General features: G+C 35.6%; 1 protein-coding gene across 3 annotated transcripts; it reads right to left on the reverse strand.

Moving 5' to 3' along the window:
* Nucleotides 1-2,520: 2,520 nt before the first annotated feature.
* Nucleotides 2,521-8,363, reverse strand: LOC107039943 (venom carboxylesterase-6). 3 transcript variants are annotated; one of them, XM_015259809.1, is made up of 9 exons: nucleotides 8,278-8,363; nucleotides 7,283-7,427; nucleotides 6,815-7,113; nucleotides 6,536-6,735; nucleotides 6,267-6,463; nucleotides 5,188-5,353; nucleotides 4,555-4,748; nucleotides 2,862-3,148; nucleotides 2,521-2,784 (listed from the first exon to the last, which is right to left on the reverse strand). In XM_015259809.1, exons 2-9 carry the CDS (start codon nucleotides 7,364-7,366, stop codon nucleotides 2,574-2,576), a joined length of 1,638 nt encoding a protein of 545 aa, XP_015115295.1. In that variant the 5' UTR covers nucleotides 7,367-7,427; nucleotides 8,278-8,363; the 3' UTR covers nucleotides 2,521-2,573. The 3 variants fall into 3 exon arrangements, with proteins under 3 accessions (XP_015115295.1, XP_015115294.1, XP_028982056.1); XM_015259808.2 differs by lacking the exon at nucleotides 8,278-8,363 and having other exon boundaries at nucleotides 7,283-8,256; XM_029126223.1 differs by lacking the exons at nucleotides 7,283-7,427; nucleotides 8,278-8,363 and having other exon boundaries at nucleotides 6,815-6,934; nucleotides 7,029-7,098.
* Between the last annotated feature and the right edge of the window lie 5,660 nt (nucleotides 8,364-14,023).

Genomic DNA, 14,023 nt, shown 5'->3' on the forward strand with positions numbered 1-14,023 from the left:
ATGATTAATCAACCAATTATTTGAATCAAATAAAAAAAGATTTCATGACACTTCCATTTTTTAGAGTTGAATATCGCAGAAACTATGTACGATAAAATTTTAAATACGATTCACCGTATTCGGAATTGATCCTCTTCTAAAACTGCTCTACCCATGGTTCAAGTATCTTTTGAAATATTTCTCAAATTTGTAATTCTATCTTAAAGAAACTTTTCATGGGCGTTACACTCCGTACTAAAATTTTCAATATCACTCGTTTTTTTCCTCACATTAGAGTGGGCTGTCAAGGAAAAGGGATATGTTTTACCTGTAGAAAATTGCAGTAACCGTATGAAATTGTGAGAACTTTTCGAATCACAACGCTTATAAGAATCTTACAACAATGTCTATTGACAGACATGGCTAATCTAAATCTCATATACCACAAATCGATAAGATTTCATATATAATCATCCCATATAAATGTTTTATAAAACATCACTATATCATTGTTTCATCCGTACGCTGTTGAAAAAAATTGGATGAATTTTCTGGGAAAACACCGTTAATTTGATTTAAGGAGAAAAAGTCAATGGAATTTCAAGTTTCTCTTAAAATTCAAGTAAAGACCTAATTTTTTAGCGGCAGGGAGATGAAAATTCCATAACTTACATGAATTTTTGAGTGAAAATGAATTTTCGCTGCGAACTTTCCTTGAATTTCCAGAAAATTTCTTAAAATTTTTCGGAATTCCAGGAATTTTGAAGGAATTCCCTAAAAATTCAGCGTAATCTGTAATTCAAGGAGGGATTTTTCAGAATTTTGTAGATTTTTCAGTAATTTTCATTCAAAATTAAACTGAAAGTTATAGTTTCCATGAGTTTCTCCATGAAATTATGAATTTTTAATAATGAAATTGCTTGAAATTCCAGTGGAAATGTTATTTGTTAAAAATATCCACGACCCGTATCGAAAATTTCAATGGAAAATTTTTAGAAGTGTATGGCAGGGTAATTTTTTATACACTTTTAAAAATTGACTCAAAATATCCTCCCTCATGCATGAGGAAATTGGTAAACAAACTCACGCAAAATTTTATTAATTTTCTATTGGTAATTTTATTGGATTTTTATCGATTTTATTGAAAAACTCAACAGCAACTTTTCGCGTTTTTTACATGAAAAATGTTCAATAGAAACTATTTTCTAGATTTATAGATTTTTCTGTTTATAAAAAGCATTCTATTGTCATATTTTTTATAAAAATTCCTCAACATCAATTTTCTAAGTTTTATTCCCTTTATTTTCTCACTCATTAAAAAAAATTAAATACTTATAAAATTTAGGCCAAGGAATTTGTATGGAAAATATCTCAATAGAATCGGCGAAAAACGAATAGAAATATTAATAGAAATTCTATAGAATCCTTATAGAATTTTCTGGCGAATGCGCTACGTTTTTCTATGAAATTTTTCTCTATGAGAACTGATGAGGAATCTGACCAGTGAGGTATTATCTTCAGATTTACCGATTGCTATTTTACTGGTGTATGTTCATTCTAATCATGGGAGAGGATTTATCACAGTTGAATTTAATCGAAACTTCTATGATTGAGTCGATGGCATTTATATCGACGGATGTTAAAGATGGGATTCTGGTTTTTAATAATATGTTGTCAGTCATACTGCCGATGTGTATTCATTCATTATCTAGCTTTATCTTATAAATAAAGGAGAAGGCACGTTTAGGGGGATTGACGTATCAACGCACAGTTCAAATTACCGAAGCTGCTAATATGAAATTTTGCGTGTGGATTCCTATGGTGACATAGGCACCCACACGCAACATAATATTAACGAACACGTATTTTATCATTATCGTCTCATGATTGAATTGCGAAAATTTTCAGAACTTTCGGGACAACTCGAGAATTTCCTAAAACAATCATTAGACAAATCATATTCTCTCATTATAACAATTTGCTCTTCCAATCTTCAGCATCTTCTGAAACTTTTTTTCACTAAAAAAATTTAAGCATATATATCAGTTTTTTGGACAATTCGGAAAACTTTTCCAGGATTCTACAAAATTCGAGAAAATGCACCGGTGGTTTCAAAAATTTGAGAAAATTTTACACCATTTAAGAAGATTCGAGAAAGTTCTCAAGTCTTCTAGGAAAATAGAAAAAAAATTGACGATTTTGCATACTGCGATATGCAGCGTAGAAACTTCTGGAAAATTCTAGAACCTTTTAGAGTTTAGAGAAGAATTCAAGGGAAGTTTCAAATTTTCTCGAAAATTCGGAACTGTTCCAGAAAATGCGGAAAAATTCTTAATAAATCATCATTTTCAAATATGAAAATAAAACGCAGAAGGGAATTGCCCCGGCAACTCTGTTCACTCCAGCTAGTTATAGTATATGACAAGCCTATAAACTCTCACTAGAACTACATATAAGTAGTGGAGGACATCAAACGGTAGAGGAGGGAGGTGATAGAAGGAATTTTCCAAGTAATGTTAAGTGATATTACATGTGAAACAGTTTTAATGAAGACTAATATGTTGTTTATTAAGCGACAGGATTATTCACTGTATTCACAATTCGTCCTTCACGTGATCCGATGCAATCAATGGGGCGAGACCTGCAGCGCACGGTAACCCCTCCCAAAATTGCAGTCTGTCCTTCAATAAATTTTCAGACATTCGCATATGCTGAGGACTTTCAATTGAAAGATACTCTGACGCGCTCGTTCTCACTGGTTTCCATTTCACTGGTAATTCTGGAGTAACTTCGGGGGTAGGATTTCTATAAATAATTAAATTGATTATTAACTCAGAGCCTCTATTTCTGGAGAGATCTTGTCGTTATATAATTCAACTCACCCAGTTTTAGCGAAATTGTACCACAAAGTTGTCATGATATCGACCATTTTCCCATCCTCTTCTGTTAAGACACTACCTGGTGAGAAAACTTCACCTTGGGGAAATAGATATAGAAGGTCGTCACAGTGACAGACTCCATAGTCTCTTTCTCCATCACCGAATACCTTTGACCATGAATTACTGCCACGATAGGCCAAGTAGTAATAATAAATGGGACTTCCGAGACTTTTGAGATGCTTTTCCACAGCCTTCGCTGCATTGACGGTGAACATAGCGTCGGAATACATCTGGAATGCACGAAGAACTTGAGTTGTAGAAGTTTAGGGGAATAGGTGAGCTGAAATGAAGGAGGAAACGGGGAGCTGAAGGGGAAATGAGTCTTTTTTTCAGCCTCACACTCTACATGGAGTCATAAACGGTTAGAATGGACTCTTCGAGATGTTTACTCGAAGATGTGAAGAGGACAGATTTTTTATTAACATTAAACACATTTAATTATGGAATTCAATTGCCATCGGCCAGTGAGCGATGGAATCGAACTTTGAGGGTAATATCACCCGACATGCGTCCAATACCACCCACCTTGTTTTGATAACTGTTTTGAGCAATGCAGACTAGCTGTTATAATTTTTCCAATTTTCATCCTTCGTTTCCATTCTTTGGCTCCATTTTGAGAAAGATTTCACGTGAATAATAATAAATTATCCTGAATTTACCCGATGTTCCAGTGGCCATCGACTACCATGGACGAAAAAATTTAATAGAAAAACCTATCGAATTCGTTAGAAACAGTTAGAACAGTTCTATTGAACTGTTCTATTAGTTTTTGGACGATTCTATTAAAATGTTCAAAAGAAAATCTTTAGTAGAAAAAGTCAATAGAATTCAATTTTTTTATATAACTTATTCTATTGAGATATTTTCTATAGAATTTCCTCGGCTCAAATTTTCAAAGTTTTTTCGTTTGATTTTCTTGATGAGAAGAAAAGAAAAATAGAATGAAAAAAACTGAAAATGTGAGTCGAGCAAATTTTATAGAAAATATATGAAAAGCATAAGTTATATAGAAAAATCGAATTCTGTTGACTTTTTCTATTGAACATGTCAATAGAATCAGCCAAAAACTAATAGAAAGTTTAATAGAAATTTAATAGAATTTTCCAATGAATTCGATAGGTTTATCTATTAACTTTTTTCGTGCGTGAGCCCAAACAATCGAGCTGTCACTCGACCGCCCTCTAGCTGCAGAGTTTAGTTGCCCTATAGAAATCCTGAGCGGCATTACCCACAAACTCTGGGCGGAATTGATAAAATAGCCAATAGTAACTGATGAAGATATTTTTCTGCGAAAAGGTCGCAATGGATGTGGAAATGTATAACAAACATATATTTAGCACTCCATTTAATTATGGACCGACTGGAGATTTGAAAAATCTTAAATTCTGGAGCCGAAATATTTGAAGAATTCGGTAGGAAATGATCTTAATTTTTTAAAATTGTGTTTTCACGCTAGAAAATTGGAAATTTCTGTTGAAATTACTTGTTGTGATCAAATATTTGCATAATACAAAAATAAAAATAAAATTTCTCATCTAATCCTAAAAAAAACGGGTGGGCGGCATTACCCGCTGGACGGTATAGACACCAGCTACCCTGAGGTCCAAACTGTTCGTTATCAAAAAAGATTTCTCACGTGTATCAAATCCATTCTTGTTGATTCATCGATGGCTCTGTTTCCAAGATAAAATTCTCTGATTTTTTCAGCAATTTGCGTGTGCATATACTTTGAACAAACGTTGTCGTACATGAAGGTCACCGGGGCCAATTCCAAGTAATTGTTGGCCAGTTTCTGAATATAGTGCTTCGTGTCATCGTGTCCATACAAGTCTGTCAAAGAAAATGGGGTAACTTAGCTTGGTTTTTTATAAACGAATTTCACATACATCTATATAGTGATTGCAGGTTCTCGCAATTATCGGTCTGGTCTCCGGGTCAAATTTTCTATTGAGCTGCAAGTTTCACCCTTTGTTATACATTTTTAGGAACCCGTTGCTCTAAATTTTCTTCAATTGTATCTAACAGCTACAGTTTTAATTTTAGAAAAAAATGTTCTGCAATTTTTTTGTGCCACCATTCCTTGCCTTAGAAAATACTTTTTCGTTGAAATCATGTGTTAATTTTTTGTTCCACCTCATCTAATTGACAACGATGAATGAATCTATGGGATTTCCTATGGAGTGTCCCCACAGAATAGTCCAATAGAATGAATTCTTCATGGCGGGTTTTTTCATACGCGTTCCAAGTGAATTAAATGCTGATGGCTCACTTGCTGCACGAAGGGCGCCCTCATGTGACGTAAAACCTGTCATCCAAGGTATGTCTGTCAAATTCCCACTTTTCAGAATTTCTACTGGATCCTGCGCTAAAAAAGCACCAGGATGATTTGGCTCCACTACAGGTTTGAACGGAATCACCGGATCATAGCTGAAAATCTATAAAATGAATTTGTTTCCATTGGGGTCATATTGCATCTGTATAATTGAGTCGAGGGATGCTAACTCAAGAAATATGAGTTATTTTACCAATTACCAATCGATCATTCCTCACCAAATGTGAAATTTCGACCAACTTCTTACATATCTTTGTACCCGATAAGTGCTCTCTCTATATAAAGTATTCCGTGGTTCAGAGGACAATTGGTTCTTGATGGTTGGGTGCATTAATAAAACATGAACCATTCTTCATCGAGTCTAAATTGATAAAATTTTAGAAGAAGTCACTTCGTATCGGATTCAAAGATATACAACTGATAGACTGATTCATTTATTCCAAACGAGATTCGTTGACTATTAACGCATGGTAGAATTCAATATGACCAAATGAATATTCGTTAATAGTTAATGAATGGTTCACTTGAAAAGTGAAAATTGAACGAAACAAGGCTCCTCAAATGTGAATTGTTGACTATGGATCGTAAAACGGAAGCTTAACTTTGTTCTTTGGAGTCTCATGAATATTTTGAAAAAACAATCAAATCGGATTAAAATTGGGGAACGAGGATCGTTTTAAAGGTAGAAACATGAAAAACGACGTTTTCCGTGGAAGTACGGGGCAAAACCGATTGGGTCCGGGATTTTTCCCACTTTTTAACATATCCCATCATATAACTAAAGTCGCTCAATAAGTCCCTAGAACCTGCCGAAGACTGTCAAATTTCACGAAGGGCGAAAGAAGGGTCCCCCCTTAACGAATGAAGATTTAATGAGACCGAATAGGCCCTCGTCTGCAACCAAATCCATTTGTTAACAATAACTAACCGTTTCTATCAGTGTATCAAGAGTAGTTCAAAATTTCAAATTTGTCAAAGAGTAATGGATTGGTAATTGATGGACTGATCCTTCATACCCGCCATTCTACATCGGCTGAAGTCACTTCAATCGGATCTTTATGTTGAAGACAATCTCGAAGTTTTTCAGAAGGTTCAACAGGACAATTCAGTTGCTTGGCAAGTCGCTGAGCTTGCTTCTTTGCAGCGGCTGGTGTTGTCCGAGACCACGGAGCTAGAGCTGTGCCACTTTGAGAAATAACGCGGTGGAAGAGACCTTGGAAAATAAATCTGGGGATTCATATATCCTTCCGTGCCAAGACGAACGTAAAATCCTCGTAAAGTTTACCTTTTGCCAGAGGACTGAGCATGAGATAATGAGTGCTAGCACCACCTGCACTCTCCCCAAATATTGTCACACTATTTTTATCTCCTCCGAATGCTGCAATATTTTCCCGAATCCATTTCAAAGCTAGAACTTGATCCTTCAATCCCTGATTACCAGGAAGGACTTCATCGGCGGTACTTAGAAAACCTAGTGGCCCTAATCTGTGAAGATTGACAAGAATTAGTTCTTCGTCCATTCCCCGGCAGTTTTGAGACATTCTGAATTGACATAATCATTCACCTGTAATTGAAAGATACCAGAATAACATCCTTATCAAGAAGGAATTTAGGGTTGTACAATAAAGAGTCACTGGAGCCACACATCCAACCTCCCCCATGAACCCACACCATCACTGGATACCTAGTTTCATCGTGTTCGTTTTCAAAATCTGACACCTTTGGAGTGTAAACATTCAGATACAGGCAATCTTCTGTGCCAAAGAATTCATTTTCACCTGCAAAAACGTTGTTTTGCACACAAACTGCCGCGTCATGTTCAGCCGAGCGGGTGCCTGACCATGAACTCACGGGTTGAGGTAGCTGTATTAAGAAAAAAGATCATTAGCTTAGTATCTTTCCATTCAACGAGGTAATTAATGCCTGCATTAATTATTTATGATTTGTCAACTCATCTGATGAGCTGCTTTACGGTTTCCAGAAACATCATGTAACATTAATTGGATAATGGAATAGCAAGAGTATATCATACCTCAAATCTCAATTCGCCGATTGGTGGAAGAGCGTAAGGTATTCCTCTGAATGCCGAGATTTCTCTTCCCTTCCTTGTCCTCATATAAGTACCTTGCAATCTTCCATGCTGAATTTTCACAACAGGTGAAGCAGATGTCGAGGGACTGATGAAGAATAAAATAAATAATGTCACGGCCGCTGATAATATATTCATTGTGCACAAATATGAATCGTAATGACGCTTTCACGAGACGCTATGTAGATATTGACTGACTGGTGACGAAGTTGCAACTAGTGAGAATGGTTTTATGCAGTGATATGCGTATGTGAGATGATCTGAGAGTGGGGATTTTCATGTCACCAGGGGCGTGTCATGCTACTTCGATCGAATCAGGAGATTTTTTTTTCAAATTTCGAAAAAAATTGAGTATGTTTCCGATTGTTTCCTAGCATGCCTTAGAATATCATAATGTGGTGACTATGTCTCCACTACACCTCTGTCATTCACACACGCACACACATACATATACTCAATTTTCCTCTCTAGACATTGGGCCAATTCCCTAATTTTCCTGTCGAGATATTGAGCCAATTCCCACATAAAAATCCATTTCCTTATTCCTTCGAAAGTCTAGAACATCTGTCCAAGTCACAAATCATAAACCTTTCCTCAACCTAATGACCCGTTTATAACCATAATCCCTCAGGCGCCCGACTAGCGGCTGTGATGTCACGACGAAAATTTCCCCGCCGGGACCCCCGAGCCAATCACAGCTCACCGGCGGAAACTTACAGTGCCGAACCAATCGAAAGCCAGGATTTCACTTATCCCTTCTCCAAATTTTCCACCAATCACATCCTTACACTCCACATAAATATCGCACACTTTCCACACTCATCATCATTCACTCATCCATCCCTTGACGACTCAATTTCGCACCGAGGACAAGTTTACTCTCTAATCACCGTTGTGAAAGAAAAACTTAATTTAATATAAAATTCAATTTCGCTCACCGCTGGACTTCACATTTATTCCTCAACCTGCTCACCTCCACAATAAAAAAACAATTTTTTTTGCAAGTTATGCGACATCAAAATTTTCAGGGTGGACCAGCTGAGTAATTAAAAAAAATATATATAACTCGATAAATATCAATTTTATCCAATTACTGAAAAAAAACTTTTTTATTCTAAACAAGTGTAAGTTTCCCGAGGAAAAAAATGGACGCGAAAAAGTTCAATTTGCAATGAATTAATCAATAAACAAATTAAAAAGTTAATAACAAAGTATGAGGGCGTATTGCGAAAATTTCGAAAAAAAATTATCTTATTGCATAGATATCGAAGGATTGTTGGTATAAATGGCATTGACTAATCTTGAATAGTTCCCGAGATATTGAGTTCTTTATGGAGTTCCGCAAGTCGCAGGTCTCTCCGGATGCATTCCAAATTGGGGGAACGTGCTGAGCGTCTTCGTATCCAATAGGGTCTCAGTCTGTAACTTTCTTCGAACGTCAATTCACAATGGACTTCTGGATATTACTTACTGACAATTCAATGGTTCTGGAAAATGTCAATAGACAATCAACTGATGCCTAAGGCGGGGCACCTGCGGTGCCAACCATATCGCAGGGGTGTAGTAATTGTGATGTGTTAGGAAAGGCTTGCACAATTACTAACAAAGTATTCAAAATACTGAATCGTAATATATTTACAATCGCGTTAATTATAATATACAATAGATAGATGAATACGTATAAGTGAGTCCCGAGTAGAACTCGGAGACGAACTGTGACTGACTGACTCACTGGTCAGTGCGGATTAATAATTTGGGTAGCAGGTAAACGCGTGATATTTGAGAGAGCGAGATATTCGGAGGATTAGAGCGAGATAGGGCTCGTCTATTGGTGATTGCTCCTCAGCGCGTGTCTGCGTGTGTGTAAGTGTAGCAGTCGCTACAGGGGGTATCTCGCTTTATGCACTGTGATCAGTGCAACCGATATTGACCGTGAAATTCAACCTTTTATTACTCATCTACTCGTGTGTAATGAAATTTTGGTTTCAATGACTGCAATATGCGTGAAAAGGGAGCACATGGAGTGCCCTTCCAGAGATAGCCGAACGCCCAGCAGGTATCCGGGATATATTGATGATTCAATCACTGATTGGCTGGTTGCCAATCAGCCAATAGAGGACGATCCATTCTCTGCAGAAGTGCATAAATAGAGATTGCTTAAATTCTCGAGTACATTTATCAACGGCTAGTCGTGAAATTATAGTTTTTGGTTTTTTTATAGTAATCGGAAAATTAATTTTTTTTCATTCAGGATGCTCTTCAGGGATATCACTGGACAAAAGATCAAGTCACTTTTCACCCAATAGTTACTTATCATCGAGCTGGCACCGAGTTGAACCACGATAGTTTTGTTTTAATTTCTGAGTCTCTTAATCATGACACGGCAGCCGTTCATTTATTTCGTAGAAAAGTCATCAACCGCTTGAAAACTAAATACAGTCAAATCAATAAAATCTTTTATTTTTCGGACGGTGTCAGTTCTCAATATAAAAATAGGAAAAATTTTATCAATCTCGTTTACCATGAATTAGACTTCGGTATGAGTGCTGACTAGCATTTCTTTGCAACGTCCCACGGAAAAGCGCCATGTGATGGGATTGGTGGAACGGTGAAGAGAGCCGCAGCTCGAGCGAGTTTACAGCGACCATATGACAATCAAATTAAGACTCCACGAGACTTTTATGAATTCACAAAAAACTCAATAGAGTCAATCGCAAGTATCTTTTGTACAAATGAGGAACATAAAATAGTAGAGGATGCTCTGAAAAGTCGATTCTTAAATGCTTTAACCATCACCGGAACTCGTCAATTTCATTCTTTCGCGCCGATTATTAATACCCATAGTCTCCAATGTAAAACCTATTCTCTTGACAATGAATTTCACATCCGTAATGTCGCGTAGAATTAAATTAATACAAAAATAGCCACGTTTGATGAATGTAACTTTGAATATTTTAGGAAAATTCCCCCTGAAGTTTTTAATAAAGTTATATAATTTGAAAAATGAATAGGAGGGTATTCATTTTTCAAATAAATTGTTACAATTTGCGGTCAATTTACAATTGTATTTAATCGTAGAATATCCATTGCAATATATTTATTGCTCAGATACGGAGAGTCTACACTGGACAGCGGAGAGCCTACCGAGTGTATTCACCGTACCGCGCTGACAGCTCCGCTCCAGCCAACCACGCCTCATAAAAGACTCAATATCTCGGGAACTATTTGAGATTAGCGAACGCCAATTTTACTAGCAATTATTAAATACATACTCTATAACATATATTTTCCGATTTTTTGCAACATGCCCTCATGATTTGTTATTAACTTTTAAATTTGTTTATTGATTAATTTATTGTAAATTGAATTTTTTCAATTCCAGTTTTTTCCCCCGAAAACTTACACCATTTTTGAATAAAAAAGTTCTCTTGCACTTATTCACTAAAATTGATATTTATCGAGTTATAATTTTTTCAAAATCACTCATCTGTTCCAACGTGAAAATTGTGATTCGTCACAAAATTTCGAAATTTTTTTTTTCAATAAGAATTTTAGGTAAGTTTGGAGTATTTCTATAGCATATCAAATTTTCAGCAAAATCGGAAAAAAATCAATAGAAATAGCATGGAACGCCCCAGGAAGGAATTGAATAGTTGATGAATATCGAAACAAGTCAATAATCAAGTCGAAGTAAGCCCTAAAATGTAGATTTCGGCAAATCTCCATGGAATTTTTTCTCCATCTTCTGCGATTTTAATGATTAAGAGCTGAAGTTCAAATCTTTCCTTCAAGAAACTAAGATTGATAAGTCTATGGAAATAGATTTGCGCTATTCACTGTGATCAATGACAAAAAATTTGTATATATGGAAAAATATATTAATTTTATCGTGCGGAATTCAATTTTCCTCTATCTTAATCGAATTTGCCAATAAATGCATCGGAGCGCCCAAACATCCGCGCAAGTGTTAACGTGCTGGTCACTTCCCTTCCATCCATGATAACTCTTTATATATCGCATTTAGGAGAAAAAGTTATACGATAAAAAATGTGTATTTTTACATAACAAACATCTTTGGTTTGAAATTTTTTTCTCTATCTGCAACCGTTTTTATGATATGATTGATTAAACAATAAAAATGTTATAAATAAATAGACCTGACTACAATTTGTAAAAATCGACGTCGGATTCGGATTCAGCACTAAAGCAACTTTTTGGTAGCATACAATTTTTAGAATTTTTTCAGATTTTTTAAATGGGGCTTTCGTTAATCTACTCCAAAAATTGCTTTGTAGCTCAAAAATTGGAGGCACTGTTGCTCCTCATATTTCCCCCTTATAAATTTTTTTTCTTCTCGTATACCCTTTCGGGTCTTTATGATTTGTTCCCTTCCCACCTCCCAACCCCACCGCATTCGCCGAAGGACAAGGGAAAACCTCATTTGGAGGGAAAAACCCACTTCGAGATTTCATTTTTTTACCTCGATATATCCCATAAGCGCTATCCACGTACACCCGAGAATTTATGTGAACGATTGAAGTGAGAAAGTTGATCCAGAAGACAAAAAGACAGTATTTGAATACTGATCCATTTCTCATTTTGAATAATTTCCGACATTCTGAGTATCGATGTTCAGTCTGTCATACGTTGTCATACAGTACTGGCAATTATGATAAAAAAGTGAATTCAGAAGGAAGCAATGTTAGTTGAAGTTGTATGTATACAATACAATACAATACAATTTATATATAAACCATGAAACTAGGTTACCTTAATGATAATTCTTCAGTGTCACTGTAACTAGTAAATTCTATTCATTATTACTCAAACATTTGTAGTACACTTTTGATAAATGAAGATCGTGTTGTACAACTCATACTTTCCGATTCTATGAATTGAATGTTTCCTAATATTTTCTGGAAATTCAGGAGACAGTGATTTTTATGAAAATCGCATCATGGCCTACAATCACATTTCAGAACATAATTTTCACGTGGTTTTACGTATGAAAATTTTTTATAGGATTTCCGATAGGATATCCTATAGGATTTCCTATAGGAAATTCTATGGAGAATTTAAACATTTCCTATAGGATTTTTCTCATTGGATTTCCTATCGGATTTCCCACAGCATTCCCTATAGAGTTTCCTGAGATTTATGACCGTAATCCTAACCCTTATGACCTATTTGTCCGAGTCTCAATTTTGTGTGTTACTTTCTATAAAAAACTCGATAGTGAATTCTATAGGAAATCCTATAGGAAATCCTACAGGAAATCCCACCAGAAAAATCTTATAGGAAATGTTCGAATTCTCCATAGGATTTCCTATAGGAAATCCTAAAACCTATAGGATTTTCTATAGAATTTTCTATAGGAAATCCTACAGGTTTTTTTCATACGTGTTTCATACCCAAAAAAAATCCTTATTTTGGGATTTTAAAGATTTTCAATTGAGACGTTCGAAAGTCCCCATTTAAGACTTTCAAATCTCCAATTGAAATATTCAGAGGGTTTAAATAGCAGTTTTCCAGTCGTAAATTCAGATTTCCAACTCTCCAATTGAGTTTTTCAAGTCTTAAATTGACACTTTCGAATGTCTTAAGATGTACCCCTTGCATGTGTTGAATTTTAGAATTATCCTCGTGTCTAAACTAATTAATTTTTGGAACTAAAAAAAACATCAATCACTCCATTACTATATTGTGCAGTGCCTGAAGTTTTTTGGTTTCCAAAAATTAATCACAATGAACACGAAGACGATTCAAAATTCTTTCGTCAGCACTCGTGCAACAATTTAACAGAAAAACCTAGCGAATTCGCTAGACAATTCTATTGTAGTACTATTGAACTTTCTATTAGTTTTTGGCCGATCCTATTGAAATGTTTGATAAAAACTATTCTACAAAAAAAGTCAATAGAATTCGAATTTTCTATACAGTTTATTCGATTGAGATATTTTCTATAGAATTTTCTCAAAGTGTCACCATCTTTACGCATTCTATTTATCTTTTCGTTTCATCAAAAAAATATAAATTGAAAATACTCCATAAAGATAAATTGAAAAGAAAAGAAGATAAATTGAAAAAACTTAGAAAATTTCAGCAGAGGAAATTCTATAGAAATTGACTCAATAAAATAAGTTGTTCAAAAAAATCTAATTTTATTGATTTATTCACTGGAATATTTTCTATCAACTATTTCAACAGAATCGGCCAAAAACTAATAGGAAGTTCAGTAGAAATCCAATAAAATTCGTTAGCGGGTTCCCTAGCGTTTTCTATTCAATTTTGTCACACGTGAGTTTTAACTTGGGACATTCGAAAGTCTCAACGGAAAATATTCGAACGTCTTAACTCGAGACTTTCGAAAATCTCAACCCGGGTAGAAATTCAACCGGGGATTCAGCCGCAACTCGGGTGAGCGCGAGCTCAGCCTCGGCTTGCCGCTTGACCCGAGTTCACGCCGCGACACGCCGCTCCATACCGGCTCACAGTCGAACGCTCATCAGACGGCATAACCCGGCACTTGAGTTTGAGCTGTGGCTCAACGCTTAGAACTCAGCTCCGATTGAGTCGTGTCGTTTCGAGTGGAGGGTGGAATAGAATGATATTTATGCATTTTTAGAATATCGATTTAAAATTTGAATACTTTGGAAAATCCTTGTCTTCTTACTATAAAAAAAA

This window comes from Diachasma alloeum, unplaced genomic scaffold (assembly GCF_001412515.2).
Source record: "Diachasma alloeum isolate Michigan unplaced genomic scaffold, Dall2.0 Dall_scaffold_00313, whole genome shotgun sequence".
NCBI lineage: Eukaryota > Metazoa > Arthropoda > Insecta > Hymenoptera > Braconidae > Diachasma > Diachasma alloeum.